Source organism: Cryptomeria japonica, chromosome 6 (genome assembly GCF_030272615.1).
Source record: "Cryptomeria japonica chromosome 6, Sugi_1.0, whole genome shotgun sequence".
Lineage (NCBI taxonomy): Eukaryota > Viridiplantae > Streptophyta > Pinopsida > Cupressales > Cupressaceae > Cryptomeria > Cryptomeria japonica.
In genome coordinates, this window is record NC_081410.1 from 93,760,085 (window position 1) to 93,787,550 (window position 27,466).

The 27,466-nt window shown below is 33.6% G+C and overlaps 1 protein-coding gene and 1 pseudogene across 1 annotated transcript; both read left to right on the top strand.

The window, feature by feature from the left end:
• Positions 1–19,405, top strand: part of LOC131039708 (geraniol 8-hydroxylase-like) — a 29,968-nt pseudogene extending 10,563 nt beyond the window's left edge.
• A 3,875-nt stretch (positions 19,406–23,280) lies between these two features.
• LOC131039727 (geraniol 8-hydroxylase) lies at positions 23,281–27,141 on the top strand. The gene is made up of 2 exons (XM_057972561.2): positions 23,281–24,510; positions 26,342–27,141. Exons 1-2 carry the CDS (start codon positions 23,620–23,622, stop codon positions 26,960–26,962), a joined length of 1,512 nt encoding a protein of 503 aa, XP_057828544.2. The 5' UTR covers positions 23,281–23,619; the 3' UTR covers positions 26,963–27,141.
• The last annotated feature ends 325 nt before the right edge of the window (positions 27,142–27,466 follow it).

A 27,466-nucleotide genomic window follows, 5' to 3' on the forward strand; every position in this document is an offset into this window, starting at 1 on the left:
AAAAATTAATTATTTTATTCATTTTAGAATCTTAAATTTAATAAAGATGAAGAGATAAAATACTTTTAATTTATATATTAATAATGCATTGCTAACTCGTTATAACAAAATTAGTTATCTACTTTTTATGGTTGTTGAAAACTAAAATAGATTTTATAAAATTATTTGGTGGAGTATGAAAAAAATGCATATAAGAAAATTTTAAGTTTTGAAATTCTTATGAATAATACATCCAATAATTCTCAATTTATTCTCTACCTTTTCTTCACTTTTTATATATTTATTTGATTTTTTATTTTTAATATTGTATTTATATGTTTTAGTATATTTAAATTTAAAAAACATTTTGACTTGTTTTTTATTTTTAAATCTTAAATTTTAATAAAATTAAAGAAAAAATATGAACTATTTTTTAATTTATATATTAATAATGCATTTTCAACATAAATAAAAAGTTAAATTCAATAGATTTTATATATTTATTTTTTTAAGTTGAGTTAATATTTTCATTTCATAATTATATTTTTTTTAAAAGGTCGTCATTTTGTTTAGGTCAGTAATATTAAAATACAAGCCAACTGTTCATCAAAAAATCTTGCTGACACACCTTTCTTTACGACCTAATGTGGAGCGATGCAACAAGTTTTTAAAAATACAATTTTTATACACCGGAAACTTCAGGGAAAAGATTTGGATTGTACAACCAAGTACATTTCACTAATAAGTGAAAACAATGGGAGCTGGCGGGAAAAACAAAAAAGTTGTTCCCAAGTCGACCACTTGGCAACAACTGTAGCGAAATCATTATAACATGTACCTGCTTCTTTAGTGTTAATGTCCTTTGTATAAAGTTGTTTTTCTTTTAAATTTATTTTTCTACCTAGTGTAAAAACATAGAAAAATGGCATTTTCTCTTTAAAAAATGACTTTTTTAAATTATTGAAAATAAAAATTAAATGTAAACTAAAATTTAAATTATTTAATATGATTGGTTAAACTAACTAAAAACCAAAATTGAATGGATGCAACATTATCTTGCCTTGGGAAGAACTAATAATTACATCTTATATTTTAACGTTTATAAACTTGTACAACGTGGTGGTCTTGATTAGTTGTTGCAGACTAAAGAGAGTAAGGTGGGGCACATTAACTTTATTTTATTTTATTTATTTAAGAGTTGTACAAATAGCGAGTAATTATTTAATGAGTTGAATGTGTAAAAATGTGTTTTTTTTTGGGAAAATAGAATTTTACACTTATTGTTGCCAATAAAAATAAAGAAAAAGGTCACTTTATAATAATTTAAAATAAAAATAAAATTTTAGACTATAGAGTTTTGGTTCAATTTTTTTTTTTTTGCTTGAAAAAAGGTTGAAGCCAAGATCAGTTAATATTAATATAAAAGTTCAAAAATATACATAACAAAGGATTTGCAGATATGCCATAACATGCAAAACCCTAAAGCCTTGTTGTTTGCAAGATATTGGGAAAAAAAAGGAAAACTATTCTAAAGATTTTGTTAAGTTTCATCCTAGAATTCAATTTTTTTAGAAACTACCATCTTTCTCAAGGGAATACCAATAATCGAAACATATAAAGTTTTCAAATGATTGATTCAAAAAGGAAGGGGAGGATAGAAATCAAGAGCTCAAACCCCTACAATTGAATTAGAAGAACCATCTCCTAAGTTCAATCCATGATGGCCTATAATAGCAACTTCATGCCAAACGATAAATTGAAGAGGTTCGATAGGAATGCAATATTTCGCATCACTCGGTTCTATCCCTAGTTCTTCAAAGATTTCCAACAACTCCTCCACCCACACGTTGACCCCATCAACCTCTCCCTCTGTGTCTATCCCATCCACTGACAAGTAATTTTTAATCCAGTTGTCTCCTTCCTTTTTCCTTAGCATAAATAACTTCATTATAAAATCTACATTATTCTTGATTCCAAATTTCCTTGCTTAGAAGGGCACCACATCTTCTATAACCAAAATTAGGAAGTGAGGCAGAGGTTTGCCATTCTAAATCATTACCATGTAATCTTTGGGGTAAGGAATGGACAAATATGCGTCTATATTTTGCAATACCCTTTCCAAGTCATCCAACAATTCTTCCCTAAAAACATTTCTGCATAGTTTCTTTATTTTGTCTCTAGCTACACCCACATGAAGGAGAGTGGCAAGGAACACTGTCAGTATCTTTGTATTGACTCAGTATTTGTGGTCCACCGAGATGAAAGCTTCTCCCAATATCCTCTTAACTACACATATAACCATAATATGAGAGTGATTCAATACTTCTTTCAATATTATATCCTTAATCTTGCCAAAAAAGGTCATCTACCTTTTGGTAGCAAACAAACATATAGGACACTCCATCACTAGATCTTTCTGACTCCACTAAAACCCATAAATCCCTCCTTGAAAGCTCGAGAATGATTTTGATGTTTTTGAAAAATAGAGAGTAACGCTATTTAAAATCGTGAAGGGGAGACCAATAAATGCATTATCTTTTGTCTATGTTTGAATCCTTCTCCCTTGTGTTACTTTTATAGACTTATCTCTTAGTTATGATCACCCCTAACTTGATGGCTAAGGAAAGAAGATGACTAGCTACCACCTTTACTAACTTTATCCTCCTCCTTGGCTAAAAAAGGGTTTAGCTACTAACCACAACTACCACCAATTGCCAACCTATACTCCACCCCAAATGTTAATGAGATGTGATTGGCCCAAAACGTGAAAAAAAATCCACTAACAATTCCGGCTAGTTGTCCTTTTGCCTAGCAGAAATCAAAATCAAACTTTTCAATAGACTTACCATATAAGATTCACTAACTATATCTGCCCCCTTGGCTAAAAAAGAATAGGCAGCTAACCACGAACACCGTCATATGCCAGCCTAACCACCACCCCAGATATGATCGATCCAGCACAATTTGAATGCCAATAGACTAGTACAACTCTTGCCTGAGAGAAGTCATATTCAAAATTTTAAAAGATTTGCCACCTAGGATGTGTTTTAAACCGCCTCCTTCCTAGGACTGCCACCAACTAGGCCTTCAGTACTTCAATGGACTTTATGAAAAAGGTGAGCTAAGCTTTCTAATGCTTAGCAACCAAAAATTTATGATTACCTTGCATACTATGAATGAGTAAATAAAATTTTTTCATTATTATCTTCTTTTAAATCTAAACTCGATGTCAAATAAAATGCATTGACTAAATTATGTTTGAAATAACTATTTTCTTTGACCTTAACTCTCATTCAAATCATATGATCTATTGTTTTCTGCCATGGAGTTTGAAAACAAATGTTTATCTTATATCATTATATCTTATTATTTTGAAACCATTTGATCTCTTTACTGTCTATTCCATCAGCTCCTATATTTGCTAAATGATCTAGAAGACCATTTGCTTCTCTATAGATGTGATTGATCATAACATATTCAAAAAACTTAAGAAGCTTTAATGTCCTACCTAGGATTGAATTCAACCTCCAATTTGGGTTTGCTCTTGTTCTGAGAGCGTTAATAACTATTGCATAATCCCCCTCAATTTCCACCTTCTTGATACCTAATTCTCTGCAAATTAAAAGCCCTTCTACTACAACCTTAAGTTTTGCTATATTATTTGTGTCTATCTCTAATGATTTGGCCTGCTTGTCAACTAATTAAAATTCCCTCCTAAGAATGAACTGCAGGCCTTGCTCTTGAAGCTCCAAGGTTTCCTCAAGAAGCTCCATCAAAGTTCATCTTATACCAACCTTCTTTAGGAGGAACCCACAAGCATCGACTTCTCTTTTACTTGGATGTTTTACCCCCCTTACCAACATAGGAAGGAATCTTCAGCCCAAACCATCTACCCCTCAACTTATCATCCCAACTGGAGAAATGGATATCTTTTGACTTGTAGGTTGATAATATACTATTAACTGCCTCCAAAATAGCACCTTCAATCTTATTGGATAGGGCCTCCCAAGTCATCTTTTTCTCCTGGAATATCCTTTGATTCCTTTCCTTCCATAATTCCCATATCAATAAAGAAGGGGAGGAAATCCAAATAATACCATACAAACTTGAAGACAATAATTTGGGCCAACCTTGAAACATACTCATAATATCAATGGGAAGAGTTGTTATCCATCCCAATCTTGTGCATAGTCATTGCCAACATCTATGAGCAAAGGGACAACTTAATAGTAAATGATCAACTATCTCTTCACTCTGTTCGCATAAGACATAGATGGATGGGCCAACAAATCCAATCTTCTTGAACCATTCTATAGTTAAATTCTACCTTGAAGGGTTGCCCAAGTGAAAATTCGTTCTTTAGGCAGACACATTTTATACCAACATAATTGGATCAGAATATTAGTCTTTTGAAAGCATTGCTTCTCAACAATTGATCTATATCCATCTTTAGAATTAAAAATACCTAATTTTACTTCTTTCCAAAGTTCCTTAAACTTTCTCCATTTCCAACCCAAAGAGGGATTTTCGTCATGAAACACAATGTAATCCCTAACATACAGTCCCCAATATCTTTCACATAATTCTCTTATATTGTTGACATTCATCATTTTATCTATAGCGGAATAAACTCCCCATGAGTCTGACCAAAAAAGGTCCCTTTGACCATCTGCCACATCCCAAGAGATCTATTATGTAATCAGTTCTCTACAATTAATATAAAGTTCCAAACTCTTGACCCTTTTGGAGGATTTGGAGTCTTGAAGAAACCTTTTGGGCTCATGTCTTCTAAGTATTACTTTTAAGAATTATAACCCATCTAAAGTGAGAGTCCTTATACAATTTCCAAACCAAATTAAATTAGCTCCCAATGCTTTATTTTGTCGCACCTGATTTCTCAATATCACTCCCATTAAAGGTCTAGGCCTGCAAATCCTATCCCAGGCAATCAACACCATTTTTTTCTTCTCAACCATACCTTGCAAATAAAAGGATCTCATTTTCTTCACCAACTTTGAATTTGTCCTATTGACAGAGATAGGAATGACATTAAATAAATAGGAAGAGCCGATAAAACAACCTTCAACATAGTGATTCTCCCTACCCATGAGAGCCATTTTGTTTTCCAGGATTCATTTTTCTATTCATTTTTTCACCAATTGGATCCCACACTTTGGTGGTCCTCAATCATTTATCTAAGGGTAGTCCTAAATATGAGCAAGGTAGCTTCCTTGCCTTAAAGTCCAAAAGTGTAAATATCTCCCTCTCTATGCTAGACTTGACATTGAAGAAAAATATCTCTAACTTGGACTAGTTTACCTATGTCCCGATGTCGTCGAATAGATTTTGAGAATTTCCCTAAATTTTTATGCCTCTTTCTATCCGCATATTAAACGAGCATAGTGTCATCTGCAGAATATTCATGAGAAACTACCTCAACCCCATTAAAAATATTAATGCCTCTCAAATGTTCATCTTATTGGGCTCTACTCAAAGACCTCCCTAGAGCCTCTACCATTATTATAAAGAGAAAAGGAGAAATAGGGTCCCCTTGTCGAATACCTCTAGAAATTTTTTTAAAAATCCTTCTGGAGATCCATTCACTAAAGCTAAAAACCTAGGACTAGAGACATTGTTAAAATCAGATTTACCCATTCTTTTGAAAACCCAAAAGCTTCTAAACATTACATAAAAACCTCCAATCAACTTTATCATATGCTTTCTTAATATCCAACTTAATTATCATGCTTGGTTTTTTTGTATAGAATGGATTGATTCTTGAGCTATTATTACTCCATCAAATATTGATCTCCTTGGCACAGATTTAGTTTGCTCTTCTGAGATAATGAATGGAAGAATCTTCTTCACCCTATTAGCTAAAGCTTTGGTCAAGACTTTATAGATAGTATTACATAGGGATATAGATCTAAATTTATCTAGACTCAAAGCTTTCTCTTTCTTGGGGATTAAAGCTATGAAGGTATTGTTTTTTATTAAGGCAAAAATAGGTTTTGAAGGGACCCGAAACCCTTTAACAATAAAGCATAGAGTACTCCAGACTTAACAAGGCATTACGCCAAAAAGACCACAAAATCCAAATAGCCCCATAGAAAATCATTAAGCCTCAATACAACAAAGGGGCATATGCTAAACATACCAAAATAACAACTTGAAACCAGCAGATAAAATCGGACAACAAAAAGACCAACAGAATCAGAACCAGCACAGGGACAACAAAACACCAGCACTAGTCCAACAATTCCATAGATTGTGCCATCTCTTTTCCAATCTCAATCATGGCATCAATGATCTTCTTAAGCTTCTGAAAGTCAGGAGGCGATCCCACTACCTTTCCCTTCAAGGTGCCTCTAGTCTTTTTGCTGGGGCCCGGGGAGATACCCTGATCATTATTTATGTCCACATCCACCACATCTTTCGGCTAGATCTGCTCTTGAAGACTTCTAATCATAATCTTGAAACTTTCCACTATGGCACCAATTACACCATGACTAGTTTTAACAACAGCTTTTGATGGATTCCTTTATTTTTGCAATTTGCTCTTCCTGAGTTGCCATCCTAACTTCATAGTCTTTTTTTAAATTATCAAAAGCCTCCATAGTGGTCTTAAGGCAATTGATGACAAAGGCCTTCTCCTTCTTAGACCAGGGGCTATTCTCATCAAATACCTGCACTTTATCCATTTGCTTAACCTTTTCTTTAACAACCTCCATGTTACTGTTGTCAGCTCTTTGTTTCAACTGGATATCTTTGATCTCATGGAAAATCAACTTAAATATCTTAAAGGTTTCAGCTGGTGCTTTGTCTGGATCAAGCTATTTCAATTTCCAAAGTTGAGAACTTATCTATCAGCATCTTATTTTGTCCATTTGAGACCAACCTTGGAATGTTGTTCAACAATTAATTTTAAGCCTGATAATCAAACCCTTCCCTATTGTTCTTCCTTCGTATTCTCAAATTCATCTTTTAGTTTATAGATCCTAGTGAGAGCGCTTCTTTGCTTGGTTCTATTATGAAAAAACTTTGAATCCCCGTCTCCCTTCGTGAACCATACTTCTCTTTATTTTTTATTTCCAGAAAATCTCTTTCTTGGCCACCACTTCCTCGTACTCATCAAGGAGCTCCTTTTCTTTAAGAAATTTGTTCTGATCCATTATGTGCCTTATTACTTCTGCATTCAAAATGTCCAGCTCCTCCCCTACTTTAGTTTTAGCTGAGAATATATTGGAGAAGTGTTCTATTTTCCACTTTAATAATTTTTATTTTATTAATTTTAATTTGGACACAAAACAAAATAGTTTGGAGCCCTCAAATTGCTCTTCCTTCCACCATCTTTCTATCAACTGGAAGAACTTTTTATCCTTCATCCACATTTTTTAAACTTAAAAGGACAATACAAAGGTTTTTTCTCCCCCAAGATTTCTAGTTGAACGAGAAAATGATCTGACCCTGAAGCAGGCTTGATAAAAAATTTAAACTAAAAGGGGAATTTGGTGAGATCTCCTTTGAAGAAAAACCTGTCTAGTTTTCTCACTATGTAGCTGAAACCCAATCTCCTATTGTTCCATGTAAAAATCCCATTCTCAGTTTCTATATTCATTAAATTATTGCTTGCTACCCAACTGCTAAAATCCACTTGAGATTGAGACTCCTTTTGGATTCCCCCACTTTTTTCCAACAAGTTTACGATAGCATTGAAATCTCCTCCTAAGAAAATATTTTTGTTTAGGGATATTTTGAAAGAAATCCTCCACCTCTCTCCACAATTCCAATTTTTGGTTATTAGGAGTTGACCCATATATATTTCGTATTATAAATTTAAGATCTCCATTAATATTTCTTAAAGAGCCCCCTTGCCAATGACTATTTCCTGATAACTTCTCAAAAGTCACTCTCCTTGGGTTCTAGAAGATGGCCAAACCTCTTGAAGCTCCCACAAATTCCACTAACTCAACCTTCCACAAACCTAATTTATTTTTGAATGTTAATATCTATTTTACATTCAGTTTTGTCTCTTGAAGCATGACTACTTCTACTTTTGAAGTTCTAATACAACGTCTAAGAAAACGTTGTTTGTTAGGGGCATTCATTCCCCTAACATTCCAAGATATTAGCTTCATTGCTCCAAGGGAATGACCGTCCCATTCCCTAAATTCCATAGAGTTGCAATTTTCATCTAATCATTTGCTTCTCCATCCAATTTCCTAAGGTCCAATAGAGACTTCTACCTCTCTTGTTTCTTTGTGATTGCCCACAATCTGTTTTTTCCATATTAGGGTTATTTTCACATGATTCTGAACATATCAATCCAAGTTCCTCATCCTCTATTTCATCTAGATCTAGAATTTTCTTCATTATCTCTTGTTTCTCTTCAATTTGGGGATCCAAAATACCCAAGAAGTCATAAACTGCTTCCAATTCTAGTAGAAGTGAATTATTTTCCTTTGTTATGGTAGTCCTCCTATGATCGGAAGGGGATGCATCGTAAGAAAACTGGTGTTCCCGCATCCAATCTTTTTACATGTATCATCCAACTTCAAGTCATTAGTTGTTGACTATTTTTTTTCTTTCCCTTAAAAACATACAAGTGAGGTTAAAGACTCAAGCTTCTTGACTGGCACGGACTATGAGCCTTTCAGGTTATTATTTTCCAAGAGCCCAAGAGATCTTTGTCTGTCTGTTTTTAGACTCTAAACTACTATTGTTTAAGAATTTGTTGCAGTGAATTTCTTCTCCTTCTTCTTTTTTAAACTCCCAAATGATCTACCTCTTTTTGCCCTTATTGGAGTTGAAAACATGTCCCCAACTTTTTCAAATTTGAAAGAGATGGAACAAATTCCATTTTCATTGTCCTCTCCTAAATCTTGATCTGCCAATTCCTCTATGAAACTGGCTTGGGCTTCCTCATAACATGTTTGGACAGATGAATCAATGACTTTCAATGAGACACTTCTCTCTATTGGACCTCTTTGTGGCTCACATATTTCCTTTGTCAAAATTGACTCTCTATCCTGACCATTAAGAATATGTCATATTGATTTCCAATTCTCATAAAATTTTAATTATTTGTGATCATTAGTTAAACTAATAAAATAATAGAATCAAATGATTGCAATAGTAGCACGAACTAATAAAAATATGGTGATATGATAATATAATAATAATCTAAGTTTAATATTTTTTATTTGTTTTCGTAAAGAATTTAATTGAAAAATAAAAATATAATAATAATTTAGTTGTAATTTTTAAGTGAAAAAATAAACAAATATGATATTTTTTCTGCCTCTTTTACATAAATTTTTGAAAATATCCATATGCTAGTTTTATAAAAATTAAAATTTTATTTTTATTAATTTAGTATATAAATATAATAAAGTTGATTTGTTTTTTAATTAAAATCATATATAAATTAAACAACTAAAATAGTTCTAAAAAATAATTATCACTAATATTTAATAATAATTAAATAATATGCATCTTTGACATTTTAAGTTGTTTATTTTATCTTTTACAGTTTGCATACAATTTCTTTTAAAGATGTATAGTTTTCCAAATTATTTTTTATAAGTTGTTTTTTATTATAAAAGCAAGGTTAACTAGGACAATGACCCTTAACATAACTAAAAGCTATCAACAACACATTAACAATAAAATATCAAACTGAAAATGAAAGTCTAACAATAGAGAATGAAAAGAGCAACATGGGCATACCTCGCAAGTCTAGAGAACCAGGAAACACAAAACAAAAACTAAATAGACCAAGACCTAAGAAGTTGGCTTAAGAAGCCCAGCCAGACTTGGGACATTGTCCCAATCCTTCATAAGGAAATTGTAGAGTTCCTTGTAGGCTTGTTTATCAGCATCCTCTTCAACAACCTTATACTGCAACAGGCAAAGAGTCATAGCCAAGTTGTGCATTACTCTAATGCAAAACTTGTTGATGTCGACAAGTTGTTTGTCCCTAGAGTCCCATTTGCACTTCATCTCCTTTATCTCTTCCCTCAAGGCCTGTAGTTCCCCATTCATCTCATGACTATCCAGAGAGCTCCTCAGCTCTCGAACCTCACGTTTAAGGGCCTGAATCTCATCATCCCTAAGCTAGTCAATGGGCACCACATACTCTTCCACCTTCATATTCTGTTTGTCCTCTTCCGTGGGATTATCGCTCTTTTTTTCTTTTTTCCTCTCCCCCTTCTTCTTACTACCTTTCTTTCCCTTGTCAATTTCATCAACAACATCCCCTTCCTTACCCTCAGTCCCTTCGATACACAAATCAGATGCCATCACCATGAATGGGTCAACCTTCCACAGAATTTTGTCCAGGGCCACATCTTCCAAATTATTAGCAGGGTGCATATTATTTTTATCCAAATCCTAGGGGCCCAAAGGGGGGCTAAGACCACCCAAATTACTAGCATCTAAAACCCTAGTATCAATCTCCTTGCCCTCAAGTTCATTTTCACCAGCCTCTCCCCTTCAATATCCTCCTCGATATCAACATCAATCTACTTCTTTTCTTTTTTCTCACCAGAGCCCCGTGAGGCAATTCTTTGTGACCTTCTCCTTCCCTCAATTTCCACATTATACATTTTATTATAATTATTTTGTATTGTAGAAGATATGAACACAACACCATCTAGGTGCCTACTACATGGACTTTGGACATCTTTTATTATTATTATTATTATTATTATTATTATTATTATTATTATTATTATTATTATTATTATTATTATTATTATTATTAATGTTGTTGTTGTTGTTGTTGTTGTTGTTGTTGTTATTTAGTTTTAGGGATGTATAATTTTTCATATCGTTTTAGTTTGTATTACTTTTATATGTATATGCAGATTTTTTCATAGTTTTTATTAACATGCTCGTGCCCTTAGACTCTAATCATTTTCATCATATAATTAGTATATTGATCTTTAAAAAGATCTAATCTAAATTATGTTAAGTGATTTTTCTTTGAAATGTATAAGTCACTTATATATATGACAAATCGATTAAAATAGATAAATGTCTTTAACTAAAATAAGTTTTAGTTTACATCAATTCTATTTATTTTATTTATTATCTAAAAATTATTTTTGAAGTATTTTATTTACTTGTTAATTATTTTATCTTTTAAGTAAAAAATTATATGTAGACTACTTTTCAAGGATGTATAGTTTTTCGACGTATTTTAGTTTGTATTATTTTTAGATATTGTTTGCGTCATTTCTCTTATTGTTTTTATATGTAGACATTTTTAACCAATAAATTATTTATGCAGAGAACCCTGCACCGAATTCTCCTCATGTCTTATGCCTGATTTTTCCTTTTGTTGCCATAGAATTGTGGTTTCCCATCGTCGACTACCCTTTCCAAGTTGTTGCGTGGCAGTTCAAAAAATTAAAAATCGCTACCTTTTCTCTTTGTTTCATTTTTGAATGTTTGACTTTTCCTTACCTACAAACAAAATTTTGTGGAAGTAAAAGAGTTCACAGGAGTTCTCTAATAGTTTTTTAATTATTAAATTGCATATATGTTTAATCTGCCATATATAGTTAATTTATTAACCATTCATTTCTGATCACATTGAGTGCTTAATCATTAATATTTTAATCATTACTTTTCACATGCATGAATACATTTAAAAATTGTTTCATGCTTTTCCATAAAATTAACATGCATTTGTTTTTTAAAATAAAGCAGCCAAAATAAGGGGGTTGACCCGGATTACACAGTAAGTCTCACAGAGAGCAAAACCAGCACATAAACAGCTGCCAAATGGCAGTCAGCCAATCCCTATCTTAATCATCAAAAACAAAAACCACCTGCAGCTATAGAATAACCCAAGATTGATAACAATCTTGTCCATAAAGCAACTTAAACAGCAGATAATCAAAAAGCAATTAACCTTAAACCATCTATCCTTAGAGATAAGCATATTGTTCATACTATAAAAAATAAAGAAAGTAGCAAGAGCCTTGGCAAGCCTCATATGGCTGATAAAGAAATTAAACTTAACAGGGATCCAGCCGATCCTGAAACTAAAACTTTAACAAAAAAGGAAAGCATCCACCATTAATCATTTTTTCCAGCTCCCATGTGTTGGGAGAGCAGAAGCCCGGTCCAATCTTCAGCCAGGAACTCAAACAGTTCCTTCGTGGTGTCACCTTCCAACCCACCCTGTTTCACTTTTTCCTGGTGCAACAGGCACATTGATGTGGTCAAGGAGTGCATAACTTTAATGGCAAATTTCGCAATTTTGCTGACGTGGGAATCCAAATAGTCTAGCTTCTTCTTCACTCTGTTTAGGTCCTCGGAGATAGCATTACTTCCCGCATAGTGCACCACCTCCTCCTTCTCTCCACCTTCAACAGCAGTCTGACCACCCTCAGACTTTCTCCCATCCTCCTCATAGATTTGATTATGCGGGGGGGAAGTGGCAGAAGAAGGGGAGGTGTTCTTATTATCATTCTTACTAGTCTCAGATTCAGGGGCATTGGTATCCAGCTTGGAAGACTCCAAGCCCTATGTTGCCTCCATATCATCCTCGGCCTTATCACTTTCTGTCTTCTTAGAATCTTCCTCACCCTCATTGACATAGTTCTTCCTCACAATAATTTGTTTCATACGGGGTTTTCCAGCAAATTTGTTGGACCTCCGTGGGGTCACACCGTCCTCTGCGTCAGACTCAACTAATAGGATCTTAGGTCCTTTCCTGGGTGTCTTGGTGGTAGCTTTAGCAGCGGAAGGATTGCTTTTGTTTTTCTCCCCAATTTTGGGGGAAATGAGAGGGGTGTGGTCAGGGGATTGACAAGGCATAATAGGATTTTTTGAGGTCTTTTTATTACCTGTTTTAGTACCAGCGGGGGGGTCGTGGAGGGGGGAGTAGGTTGAACAGAGATGGGTTTAGGTGGACACAGGGCCTTGTGGAAATTGTAGAGCCGAAACATCAAACCCTGGTGGAGGATGGTGAAATTGCTATCTTGACTCATGCAATGATGGACTTCTTTAACAGTAGACTCTAAGGCATGAAGTAAAAAGAACAGAAAGGAAATAGTATCATGGTTGTGAAAATGATTGAGCAATGGGAAATGGTAATAATAGAAAACACCATATCTTCCCTCAAGGGTAAAATATTTCATAATAATTTTACACACCTGGTCCCACGGGTAAGGTAGGCACTCTCTGTTGAAACCCCCACGCATCTTAACTGGTTCCTCACCCTTTTTGTAGAATCTATTCAAACTAGTCTCATATGTGACCCTGTTGGTTTTCTTCCACTTCCTTCCCTCAGTTGAAAGACTCGTGGCCTGGACGATGACGTCTTCATTAATTTCAAACGAAATATCCCCCATAACAACTCTCCTATCATTCCAGTTGCTGACAAACTGCATGGAGAGGTTTTCGTCAAACCCAGTCATAGCTTCCATGAACCAGATAATGCCCCCTTCCTTGGCATACATCCAAACACATGGGTCATTGCAGAAGCAGCCATCAATAATGTCTGGCTCAACCCGGACTAAATCTCCCCCCATAGCAGCTTCCTCCAGAGTGAAGTTGGTAAGCAGCGCGGAACTAGTAATGGTTATGCAGAGGGAAAAACCAGAGTGAGAGATAAGAATGATCGACAGAAATTTAGCCAAAGTGAGATAACATGCATTTAATAATTATTTAAGGATTATATTATTTTTTGCATCTATTATATTTTTTAAAATAATTTCTTTCAGAGTGTAGTTTCTGGATTCGATTGTGTGTAAGATTTTGCATCAACGTTTCGGTTCACACTCTGTGATCCATCATCATTATTTGACTCTCTTCATCCTGATGATGGATCATGGAGTGTGATCCGAAACGTTGATGCAAAAATCTTACACACAATCGAATCCAGAAACTACACTCTGAATATGATGGATTATGGAAATCTCTTAGAACTGAATAATTTATTTAAAATATAAAAAGATTTATTTGGAAGGCTATTATGTAAATATTAAATTTCAGTACTAATTTACTATCTCTTTTAAATTTATTACTAAAAACAAATAATGTCTATTTGAAAAGTAAAATAGTTCTTTAAAAATATCAATTTTAACTCTAATTTTTAAAACTAATTAAATAGTTAATTATTCAAAAATTTCCTATGTATTGCCAAAACTTGAAAGGCTGGTAATTTTTTTCCATTACTATCACGTAAATATTAATTTAATTACTATTTTTTAATTGATTGTTTTAGATGTATTATTTAAAAAGAAATGGTAATTATGTGAAACTTAAAGTACTTTTTAAAAAAGCAAATAATCCAACACTAATCAAATTAATTAATAATATGTAATCTTTAGGTAAATAATCCAACACTAATCAAATTAATTAATAATATGTAATCTTTAGGTGAATGTATTTGTGACTTTTAAGTATATAACAATTTATTTGGAAGGCTATTATGTAAATATTAAATTTTATTACTAATTTAGTATTAACACTAATTATTTAAATTAATTAAATAGTTGAGTATTCTAAAACTAAATTGTAAAGAAGTCATTTTACTCAAAAAATTAAGTAATAATTTGTATTCTTTAAGTGTACCCATTTGTCACATTAAAATACACAACGATTTATTTGGAAAGCTATTATGTAGATTCTAGCTTGAGCAAACATTAAGAAAACAATATAAGATTCACGAGAGGGTGGTCTTTAATTATTGTATTTTGTGGAATATTGGATATGAAAGTGAAAAGTTTTACCAGAAGGTCTTTAGTTACAATATTTGGATTTGGCAATTAGCATTTTCCTTTTGAAAACATTTCTTAAGCTTTTATAGATTGTAAATGCATTATAATTTTTCCTAATGGTAATAAATTTTTTATTGGTAATCACTTTTGACTAGAGCTATGAACTAGTGAGATCACATTTTTTAGGGGCCTCATCCTCATTTGTTACGATGTTCATACACCCTTATCTCTATGTGATGCCTTCCTCAACCTTATATCTTTGAGACCAACAGTGTAGAACCGCGAGCAGGGTAGCCCAACAGGGACCACGAACCAACAGAGGTGAAAGACCTGTGTGGGTCTGATACAACATCGCAAGGCATGAAAGACCCATGTGGGTCCGACAAAATTCCACGAGCAGCACACGCCAACAAGAAATTGGATCCACGAGCAGCACATGCCTACGAGGAACGAGGTCCGCAAGCACACCAGCCTAACAGGGGTCAAGCATGGTTGCATGTGGGTTCGACAGAAGTCCACGAGCAGCACACGCCAATGAGAAACTGGATCCACGAGCAGCACACACATACGAGGAACGGGGTCCGCAAGCACACCAACCCAGCAAGGGTCAAGCATGGTTGGTCAATCCACGCGTCCGCCAAGATCACCTGTACGTCCTCCAAGATCAGTCGCCATCAATTTCGCCTACCAAGGTGGGAACAAAACGGTATATGAACATACCACTTTGGTCCAGGCAGGGATTTGAACCTTGGTTGCACCATACACAATGCAACCATCTCACCGTTACACTAACAGGTGATCCCCTTTCCTAATAGTAATAATTACCATATAATAAATTTCTCTAATTTTTTGAGCTGAAAATATTTTTCAACAATCCTACACTTCTATTTGTTTTTTCCAATTCTTAATGAATACCAAAACTTTGTTTGTTTGGTACCCTTTAAAAATTTTCATTCTCCACGACATTGAATTTTAGAGGGGAAGTACATGATAAAGTTCAATTGGTGTCAATCTTTTTGCTAGATAGAGGAGTGTTGTGAAGGTCTCACAACAAGAAAAAGGAACAATCCCAAATCATAATGGCCAACTTTGTGAAACCAAAGTTTACAAGCTTTGAATTGTATTTGTGTTGTGTTTTCCCTAGATAAAAGAGGGTTTGAAGTCTCTCAACTAAGCAAGGAATTCTGCCAAAATTGAATGGCCAGATGTGCAAAACCAAATGACAAGAATTTTTGAGTTGCACTACTTTGTTGGTGTAATTAATTATCCATGTTGGATATTATTACACCTTACTTAATTTTACTTAGGATAATGCATTTCATAGTAGTTTGGGTAATGAGACACTTGGGTGTTTGTGCCACATTGGGATAGTGTGTGTAGGAGAATTTCCACCTTTTGTGGTCTTATCTTGTTGTTACATTCCACATTCGGTGTGTGATCCACCCCATGTGGAATATTATATTGTTTCTCCTACCTACCCCTACTTATCCCTACCTACCCTTGTTTCTTATTGAGCCACATGTCATGTTTGTGTGCTCACATATCCATATAGCCTTGCCTATATAAGCAGGCTCATATTCATTGTATGTAATAATTAAACAATTGATCATTTATCTATTGATGAGAATACAGTTTATTCTTGTCCTATATTTTGTCTTTCTATTTTGTACTTTTCATTAAGCTCTTGATCTTGGCAAAATCTCACATACTTAAATATCATTTTATAGAATACCAATTTTTGCTTCTAAACTTATAATTACCAGTTTTTGCTTCTAAACCTATAATTGCCAAATTTTGCTTCTAAACCTATAATGACTCATTAACTTCAAAAAAAAAAAGGATGTGAGATAGAAACAAACAAGTATATCTAAAATCTATCCTTTTGATTATATTAATATAATATTGAATAAAATTGATCTATTATATAGAAATAGGATAATCTTGTCATTTCTCTTTCATTTGCAAAAATATTAATCATATTTTTTATGATTTTTATTCTTAAAATAAAATTTAATTGGAGAAAAAAGAGAGTTACATAGATCATATTAATATAAAACAAAACTAATGTATTATATACAAATGGGATAATCTTGTTCTTTCTCTCTCATATTTTTTAGGATTTGTATTCTTAAAATAAAATTTATTTGGAGAAAAAAGAAAGTTAGAAATCATTCAACTAGCTCTATTTACTTCTCTAATTATAAATGTGACAACAACCTCTTCATCTCAAATAGTTCATCTATATGTTACTATCAACATAACCCTTGCACCCCCTTTTGGTTCAAGTGCTAGTAATAGTTTTTATAAACATCCTCAATCTCTTAAGACTCTAATCCTTGCCCCCATATAACTAATATTTTGATCTTTAAAAAGATTTATCTATAATATATTATGAGATATTCTTTTTGGAATGCCTATTTCACCTATATATGACAAAAATATTATAAATGAAAACCTTAAAAAATTATCTCTTGATTTTATGTTAAATAATTAATTAAACAATTATATTTATTTTATTAAATATTTTTACATTAAAATTTTATTTTGTTTCACTTTATTTATTAACAATTATTTTACTTTATATTAATTTTAATTAAAAAGTTATTTTCTATTTAGTCCAAAAGTATTTACTATAAATTTCTATTTCTCAAACCTGGGTTTTAGATCACATTCTCACACCCATCTTGATGATGGACATTCTTTTTTCTTTTTTTTCACTAAAAGAGGGGTAAAAATTTATTGAAATCCAAAGAGAACAGTACAACCAAAGGGACAGCAGAAAATACAAAGAACAATAATGAGCTTTATCCTGAGCAACAAGTTGATGATGGACATTCTCACTCTCATCTTGATGATCGAAAAAATCTCACTCTCATTCTCATAATAGATTATGAAGTGTAGTTGGAAACGTTGATGCAAACAAAATCACACACAATATAATCTAGAAACATAGCAGTAATGAGAATGAACTGTGGAAATCTTATCTCTAGTAAAATCATTTCTTATAGTGTACACAGTTTATGGATTTGATTGTGTGATAATTTTTTAACCATCAACGTTTTGAATCACACTCCCTCACATGCAATGTTTCAAATCACACTCCCTGATCCATCATCAAGATGCAAGAGAGTTCAAGGAATTATAAGATCTTATTACTCCTTGAACTCTCTTACATTTTATGGTCAACTCTCTTGCATTCTAATGATCAAAGAGTGTGGTTTGAAAGGGTGATGGTTAAAAAATTCCAAACAATCAAATCCGAAATTGCATACAATATTTGAATGGATTGTAAAAATCTAATAGCTTTGATTAAAATTATTTCTTTACAATTTTCTATAATTAATTTAATTTTTGTTCTTTTCCTTAAATATTATGGACAACATGACAAAGTTTCAGAAACTGAATTTCACAAGTTTTTCGAGTATTAGCTTCCTAAAAAATCTCTTCAAATGCCTTACAAAACAGTTATACTTAGCACCTAGAAGCTGTATTAATTGTAATGGAGTTTTTCGAGTGTAATTTTTTCTTATCTAATCTCTGATTTCTTTGTTGTTTTGATAAGGAAATGGTGACTAGATCAACAGATACAATGAATAGGTAATGGCAGAGTTGTTACAAAAGTCAGAGATAATGAAAAAAAGAGGGGATGGCTTAAATCACACATATTAAGTTTTGAATTGTAGGCTTAAAAGTGTTAAACATTCAGAATTGGCTGACATTCTCTAGACTTAATATGTTGCTTAATGTGACCCATCAAAAAAATATGTTGCTTAGTGTGTGGAGTTTAAGGCTGACCTGAAAAGAGCCCAAAAAGAACTGGAACAAGTTGTGTGGCTTGACAATATAGTAGAAGAATGCCACCTATCCCAACTGCCATACCTGGACATAATAGTGAAGGAAGTACTAAGGTTACGCCCTGCACTGCAAGTGAGATTGGAGTGTACATCATTCCAAAGGACACCCAAGTGCTGATCAATGTGTGGAGTATTCAGAGGAATCCACAAGTGTGGAAGGACCCATCAGTGTTTGATCCTGAGAGGTTTGCAGATTCAAAGTGGGATTTCAATGGAAGGGATTTTGACTATTTTCCATTTGGGTCTGGGAGAAGGATCTGCGCAGGTATTTCCATGGCAAACATAATGGTGAATTATGCATTGGCTTCTCTTCTGCATTCTTTTGATTGATCTCTTCCAATGGGGGAGAAGCTGAACATGGCCTAGAAGTATGGATTTGTACTACGCAAAGCAGTTCCTCTGGTTGCCCTGCCTAAGCCCCGTTTGTTGCAGCCCAATCTCTATGAACTGTTAGGGTTAATTTTTTGTATTCTTCCAATTAAAGAAAAAAAAGAGAGTAGGACTTACCAACAACAAAAGTTTTACATCCTTCATGGTGAGCTGAACACTGTCAGGATCATGTTCATCCACGCCTCTTTCTACCAGATCAAGCAAAGATTGCAGAAAATTTTGCCCCTGGCTCTTACCACTCACCTTGTCCTGAATAATACTATCAAACAGCTTATCAAATCTACCAAACACCTACTGCATCCTCCTGTAAAGCCCCTGGACATCCAGTCTCACCAGAAAGGAAAAGAGATCAGAAGCATTGGGCACACCCAGAACATAAACAAGTTCCCCAACCAGATCCTAAAATTCCATCCCCCTTTCATCAGTCTCAGTACTTACTACTGATGCTCCACATCATATTTGTAATCAGATTCAGTGAAGTAGTAAAGGCCTTAGCCCCCACATCAATGCTGAGACCTTTAACAAAGTCCTTATAAATGTTCCCAATTGTTCTGCGCACCTCCTCTCTTCTGAGAGGTTGCAGGGCCTCCATGCTCTTGGTGCTGAAAAGCTCCTTGACACAGATTTTTCTGAGCAAACGCCATCTGGGTCCGTTGAGGCTCCACAGAATATATGATGCATCATATGCAATGCATCTGGCAACTACAGGAATGCTTCTGTTTGCAAAGGTCTGGTCATCATCTTTCAGAATCTCCTCCGCCATTGCAGAGGAGGACACCCCCAATCAGGACGACTTAAATCACACATTCACAATTGATATCTTCATGTCAAACTTGGCATGAGAGGCCCAAAGAGATCTTTGAGAGGCATTCATGTACATTGGGCTCCAGCAGATGAAAATGGCCTAACAGAGGCAATGCAAGAGGTCCCGGAGGAAGCCTCTCAGATCTCCATTTTTCAATACCCACAATCAGAAATATAACAAAACTCAAGGCACCACTCACCCAGTAGTACCATACACTGTTTCTACTGCTCATATCCATGATTTCTGCGTAATCTAAAACTCACCTTGTCCTCTGTACTAAGCTCTATTAAATTTATTTGTGGGAGAATCCAAGTTCAGCTCATACACGACAAGAGCCGGATTACGCAGCTGCTGCTGAAAATCCAAGAGTATAAACTAGGAAGTGGTTGGGACGGCTTTGTTTGAATAAAATGTTCGGCTTATCCAAATGTGGTAAGTGACAACGACAAGGCCCAACCTTATACATAAGCATAGGCATCTGAATAATAATATGGGACGACAACATTAAACAAAATTGTGCCTACTAAAATAAACAAAAAAAAATCAACAATCCTCCATCATAATGGGTAAAGCTGAAGTAGACAGGGTAGACCAGCCAATTTTTTTTTGGAAAACAGCAAAACTTACAAGTCATGGTGACATGAAGCAAAATTGTTTTAAGGATCCTTTGCCATCTCATCTTTTGATTTCATTAAGTTGAATAAGATTTGTCATTACAATTCTTGGTTTGAACCATTGTATTTTTCTTGTTAGAGGTCTTCAGGAAAGGTGAACATCATCATTCAAGTGTATGGGTCAGGGCATGAGAATCAAGGAGCTCCTCAACTAGGCCCTCTCTAATGTTAATCATGAGGTTCATTACGATTTTTAAATGATATCAATATTGTTATGAAATTCAATTGTATGTTGTATAATTAATTTAATAACTTGTTAAATGAATTTTATAATTCACGTCACATTAATCAATTATACAAATATTCATAAATAAAATAAAAAATGACAATGTTGGTGTTAACAAAGGAATTCTTGGTAAAGACGTTAATGTAAAAATCAACAACTTTGGTAATGTTGGTATCAATGTAAGCTAGATGATTGGGAAGGGCATGGTGGATTTCATGGGAGTTCTTAGCTAGATGGGATTGTGTGTGATTTAGTTTTTATTGTCAATAGTATACTTATCTTAGGACCAACAAGGAAGAGTACTATTTGCGTTAGTCTAGGATATTACTAGGTTTTAGAACTACTATCAAATTTTAGTGGTTGTTTTGTGTTTGGGTTGGTGAGTGTTTATGTATAGATAAGTTACTTATTTTAACATTTACTAAAGATCTAAAACTAAAACTAGTGAATTAAATAAAATAATTCTTAAATAAATAAAAATAGTTTTTCGAATGATACATCTTCAATGGGATTTGATTTTTCTAATGAAGAACGTAAAGATGTACATTCTTCACATCATTAAGATTAATTCATGTAGTGATACGTGATTGATTAATTGTCTAACGAATCCTCACAATGAGTGGTTCTCTAAGTATGAGTTTTGTTGGAGCTGATTTCCTTTTATGGGACAGCTTTTCTCATAAGATTAAGGATTAGGGTAAGGTTAAGTCGATGTTTTGAGATGGAAGAGTGAAGTCGATATCTAGACTCTTACACATTGAACTAACAAAGAATATGATTTCTATTAGAAAGATTGTTGATGCAATATATGTAACTTTTACAAATAAAATTTATAAAAATGATTAGAATTGGAATAATATTTGCACATAAAATTATATTGAAATTCTTTTTTAACTTATAATTGATAATGTTTGATTTATTTAAAAGAAATCCATTAATCTCAAATTAATGTCTTCGATTAAATACCATATCCATACCATGTCCATGTTAGATGTGAACAATGTTTCTATTAGAAGCTTAATATCACATATAATGAGAGTTTGATTTAATTTTCTACAGATAGTCTTTAGGGTTTTTGAAGGATGTAGACTCTGTTGACATGATATTCTTAGTTTAGATCATAATATAGTGGGAGATACCAAGCAAAGTATTTGTAACTTGCACTAAGATAATTCACTAGTGAACAAACTATTCCTTCAAAGACATTTATATTTGCTGAGAATGTTACATGGAGATAAAATGACAAAGCATTGAATGAGTTCAAGGTTATCGTCATAAAAGTTTTGATTATCGAAATTCAAGCGTGCGGGTTTCCAATTATTTAATAAAAATGCCATTTGCAAGATTCGTTTGTGCAATTTTAATATACTAAAGTTCTGCACAGGCAATAAAATATTGACAGCATGGGTGCACGTTAATCATGCAGTTGAAATAAATAACTCATACCATTTCAACATTCAAGTATTAAATGCATATTAAATAAGATTTGCCAGACAACAAAATCTCTTAATCAATTCGACGACTAATTAGTGAGTATGGGAATAACAGAGTCTACCTGTGAAAAAAATGGTATTAATTTATGTCGAGATGAAACGAAAGATCACAGATCAAAATGAAGACCGTTAGCAGATGGGAGTTTGTAAGTGTGATTATCTGCTAATTAAGAAATGAACAGAAAAGTTTCATATAAAAAAGAATAGAAAGAAAAAGTATATTTCTTTTGACCAACTCTTTGTTGTTGATTAGATAATCAAATCTAAGACAATTTCTATTTTCGCTTCGTTATGTATTATTGCTAACATTGATAGGCTGTACAAATGTATTAATTAATTGGATAGTAGTTTCTGTAGATTTTTTTTATGTTTTTTCTTTATTGTCACATGCTTGACCATACTACTATTTGATTTAAGGTCTCTAGAGGATACCAAAGTTACAAGAAGTAAAAGGTTTGGAAGGTTTCTTTTGTTATTCATGTTAGAGATGAGTTTTGTATAAGATGTATTTAGGAGATGGATGAGACTAACTTGAATGGATTCATTCTTACTTCGATGTGTGGATTTCATCCTAATGAGTGTTGTTCAGAAGAGATTTGTAAGAAAGAAACTATTGGGGAAGGACTAGTTGAGGATCTCCTTGATTCTTATGCTCTCAACCCTAAAGTTAAATCTCCGTGTTCAACCTCCTTGAAGACCTTCAATAAGGAAAAACAAGAAGATGGTTCAAGTCAGGAAGTGTAATGAGAAGTCTAGGAAAAAAATATTCATGATGGAGTTGAAGGATAAGATGGCAAATAGGATCAAAGTTCTCCAGTTCAATTTGACGTCATGCCCACCTTTTATTATTGATATTGTCATTGTTATTAGATTCTCTACCCTATCTACTTCATCTGGATTATTGATTTGTTGTTGTTTTGTTTACTATGCACAATTCATTCTATGCTATTATCCCATATTACTATTCAGATATCAACAATATATCTTCATTGACTTTTGTATAAAAATTAGACCCTTTCAAAACTCTTCTTTCTCATTACATTTACTCACAATAAAATAAAAACTAATTGACAATTGTAAAATCCAAAAATAAAAGTCATAATAAAAGTTAAGAGGGTGATAAGAAAGCTTCATACTGCTACATCCTCCATGAACCCTAATTGAAAATGGTTTTCTCCACACCTGATTAATACATAGTTTTTCCTCGCACCAAAATACCTGCACCGGCCTCGTCGGTGTAACCCAATCACATTTGGATCAGCCCAACAAAACAAAGAACAATTTTATTTTAAAAAAGCCGTCCCAACCCAACCCTTTTCAAGTTTATACCGTTGCATTTTCAGCAGCAGATGCGTTAATCCGACTGTTGTCCTGTATGAGTTGAACTTGTGTTCTTCCCCAAATAAATTTCACAGAGTTCAGTACAGAGAACAAGCTGAGTTTCAGATTGAGCAAAAATCATGGATATGAGTAGCATATGGTACTACTGGGCAAGTGGTGCCTTGGGTATTCTTATATTTCTGACTGTGGGTATCAAAAAATGGAGATCTAAGAGGCTTCCTCCAGGGCCTTTTGCATTGCCCCTGTTGGGCCATCTTCATCTGCTGGAGCCCAATGTTCATGAATGCCTCTCAAAGATCTCTGAGAAATATGGGCCTCTCATGTCCTTCAAGTTTGGCATGAAGACATCAATTGTGGTGTCCTCCTCTTCAATGGCAAAGGAGATTCTGAAAGATAATGACCAGACCTTTGCAAACAGAAGCATTCCTGTTGTTGCCAGATGCATTGCATATGATGCATCAGATATTCTGTGGAGCCCCAGTGGACCCAGATGGCGATTGCTCAGAAAAATCTGTGTTAAGGAGCTTTTCAGCCCCAAAAGTACAGAGGCCCTGCAGCCTCTGAGAAGAGAGGAGGTGCGCAGAACAATTGGGAACATTTATAAGGACTCTGTTAAAGGGGTGAGTGTTGATGTGGGGGCAAAGGCCTTTATGACTTCACTGAATCTAATTACAAATATGATGTGGAGCACCAGTACTGAGACTGGTGAAAGGGGGATGGAATTTAAGGATCTGGTTGGGGAACTTGTTTATGTTCTGGGTGTGCCCAATGCTTCTGATCTTTTCCCCTTTCTGGAGAGAATGGATGTTCAGGGGCTTTACAGGAGGATGCAGAAGGTTTTTGTGAGATTTGATAGGCTGTTTGATAGTATTATTCAGGACAGGATGAGTGGTAAGAGCAAGGGGCAGGATTTTTTGCAGTCTTTGCTTGATCTGGTGGAAAGAGGTGTGGATGAACATGATCCTGATAGTGTGCAGCTCACCATGAAGGATGTTAAAGTATTGTTGATGGTAAGTCTTTTAAATTCTGTATGAAGATTTTTTTTTTAGCTTTTTGAATTAAGTTTTGTAAAATTTATTTTCGTCAAGATTTGGTATCATATTGCATGATCTCTGATCAATTCTATTTTCTATGCATTTCATTGTGATGGTGGATCATACTGATGGTGGTTCATACAGTATGATCCGAAACAGTGATGGAGAAAATCTGATAGTGCTTATTTGATTACAACTAATTTTAATTTTAAAATTTTAAATTTTAAATTAATATTCAATACTAATTAATAAAATTTACCATCATCTCTAAACTCTTAACAGTTTCCAATCATTTTCTTATACCAGTTTCTTGCTAGTGCTTGTTTGATTACAACCATTTTCTTATCTTCTCGGTGACCTTTGGACTTGACATATATTATTATTATACAATATCACCTCCAGATTATTTTAATAGAGTTCCAGATTAAAATCTGCCAGCTAAAAGTGCCTGTGCGTTACGCAGAAAAAACAGTGGTTTAAGATAATAGTTGGCACACACAATTCTTTGGCCATACTGACTATATGCTTCTTTATTCTGAAGGCTTTCACATATGGATGTTTCTTTTTAAAGATTTATAGTTCTTCAAAGTGTTTTAGTTTTTATTTATTTTTATAAGTTGTTTGTCATATATTTTATTTTTATTATTATTACTTTGTATTATAGGGCTTATGAACTCAACATCATCTAGATGTCTACAACATGACTTTGAACATTTTTTATTAATATTATATGTAGACTATTTATTTTAAGGATGTATAGTTTTTGAAAATGTTTTAGTTTGTATTACTTTAATATGCTGTTTACGTCATATCTTTTATTATTTTTATATGTAGAGTTTTTAATAGTTTTTTTAACATGTTCATGCTCTTAGACTTTAATCCTTGCCACCACTAGTATATTGATCTTTAAAAAGATCTATCTAAACACGCTAAGAGATTTTCCTTGGAGATGTCTACTTCATTTATATATGATAAATTGATTGAAATAGATATCATAAATAAACTCTTGACTTTATTTTAAATAATTTAATTTAATTGATATCAATTATATTTATTTTATTTAATATATAAGATTTAATAGACAGAAGGCTTCCACAATCCATGAGATCTCATTGACATTTATAGACATAAGATTTTTTAAAATTATTTTATTTTTATTATATTTTTAAGTAAAAAATTATTTTTATTAACTTCAAAATTATTTTATAATTGTAATATTTGAAACTATTCTTTAATAATTTTTATTAACATATACGTATTACATTTTTTTATATTCACTATAGTGGAATCTGGAGGTGTCCTTGCCGAAGCAAGACTAATCCCCCAGTGTGTACGACCCACTCACAAGGTAGCAACACACACAAGACCATGGGGAGCATACCCACGCCTTAAGTTGTGATCCACGACCGGGTGAGCTAGGGCCGAAGCCCCATACCTATTACATTTTAGCTTTTATTATCATTATAATTAAGATTCTCCTCATAATTATATATTATGAACTAATATACCTATCTTTAAAAAAATTGTGTAAAACAATATATCTCAATATGAGACACCTATTTTATTTTATTTTTATTTCTTTACATTATTCTTATTTATTTTTTATAAAAAGAGTTATTTTTACTATATAATAAAAAAATATTTAGAAATTCTACATGTTCTCAGAGTACTAGCTTCCTGAAAATCTCTTCAAATGCCTTACAAAATAGTTAATACTTACCACCCAGAAGCTGTATCAATTGTAATGGAGTTTTTCCGGTGTATTCTTTTCTCATCTAATCTCTGGTTTGTTTGGTGTTTTCATAAGGACATGGTGACTGGATCAACAGATACAACATCCAACACAGTGGAATGGGCAATGGCAGAGCTGTTACAACAGCCAGAGATAATGCAAAGAGCCCAAAAAGAACTGGAACAAGTTGTGGGGCTTGACAATATAGTAGAAGAAAGACACCTATCCCAACTGCCATACCTAGACATAATAGTGAAGGAAATATTAAGGTTACACCCTGCACTGCCTCTGCTTGCACCACACCGTCCAGAAAAGGACTGTGAGATTGGAGGGTACATCATTCCAAAGGACACCCAAGTGCTGATCAATGTGTGGAGTATTCAGAGGAATCCAAAAGCGTGGAAGGATCCATTAGTGTTTGATCCAGAGAGGTTTGCAGATTCAAAGTGGGATTACAATGGAAGGGATTTTGACTACTTTCCATTTGGGTCAGGGAGAAGGATCTGTGCAGGGCTTTCTATGGCAAACAGGATGGTGCATTATGCATTGGCTTCTCTTCTGCATTCTTTTGATTGGTCTCTTCCTGTTGGGGAGAAACTGAACATGGCTGAGAAGTATGGAATTGTGCTACGCAAAGCAGTTCCTCTGGTTGCTATTCCTAAGCCCCGTTTGTTGCAGCCCAATCTCTATGATTAGTGGATTCTAAGGCAGGATACTAGGACTATTTAGTTAGGATTTCTTCTATTTTATCATCAATCTTATACTTACTTTTTAATCTATAGGTACTAGTACTTGTATTGAAAGGAGGTGTATTGAACAAGTTTTATTTTAAGAATTTTGATACAATATTATAAATGCGTAATAATAATTTGTAATATTGATCAATGGCATTGTAATATTGGTGTTAAGAGTAGAGAAAATAATAATAATTTGTAATATTATAAAATTGTAGAAGAGAGTGTGTAATAATAATTTGTAATATTATAGAATTGTTTCTGCAACAAGATGAAATATTATAGTTGAGAGTGTAGGAAAAAATGTAATGCATGTTTTATGGTTAATTCCACAAATATAGAAGGACATAAATTAATTGAAAGGATAAGGTAATGCCTACAAAGCCCTGAAAGTGACATGCAAAGCTCATTCCATTTTCATTTTTAGCTAGTCTATTGTTCAAATATATTTCAGGACTTTCATCAT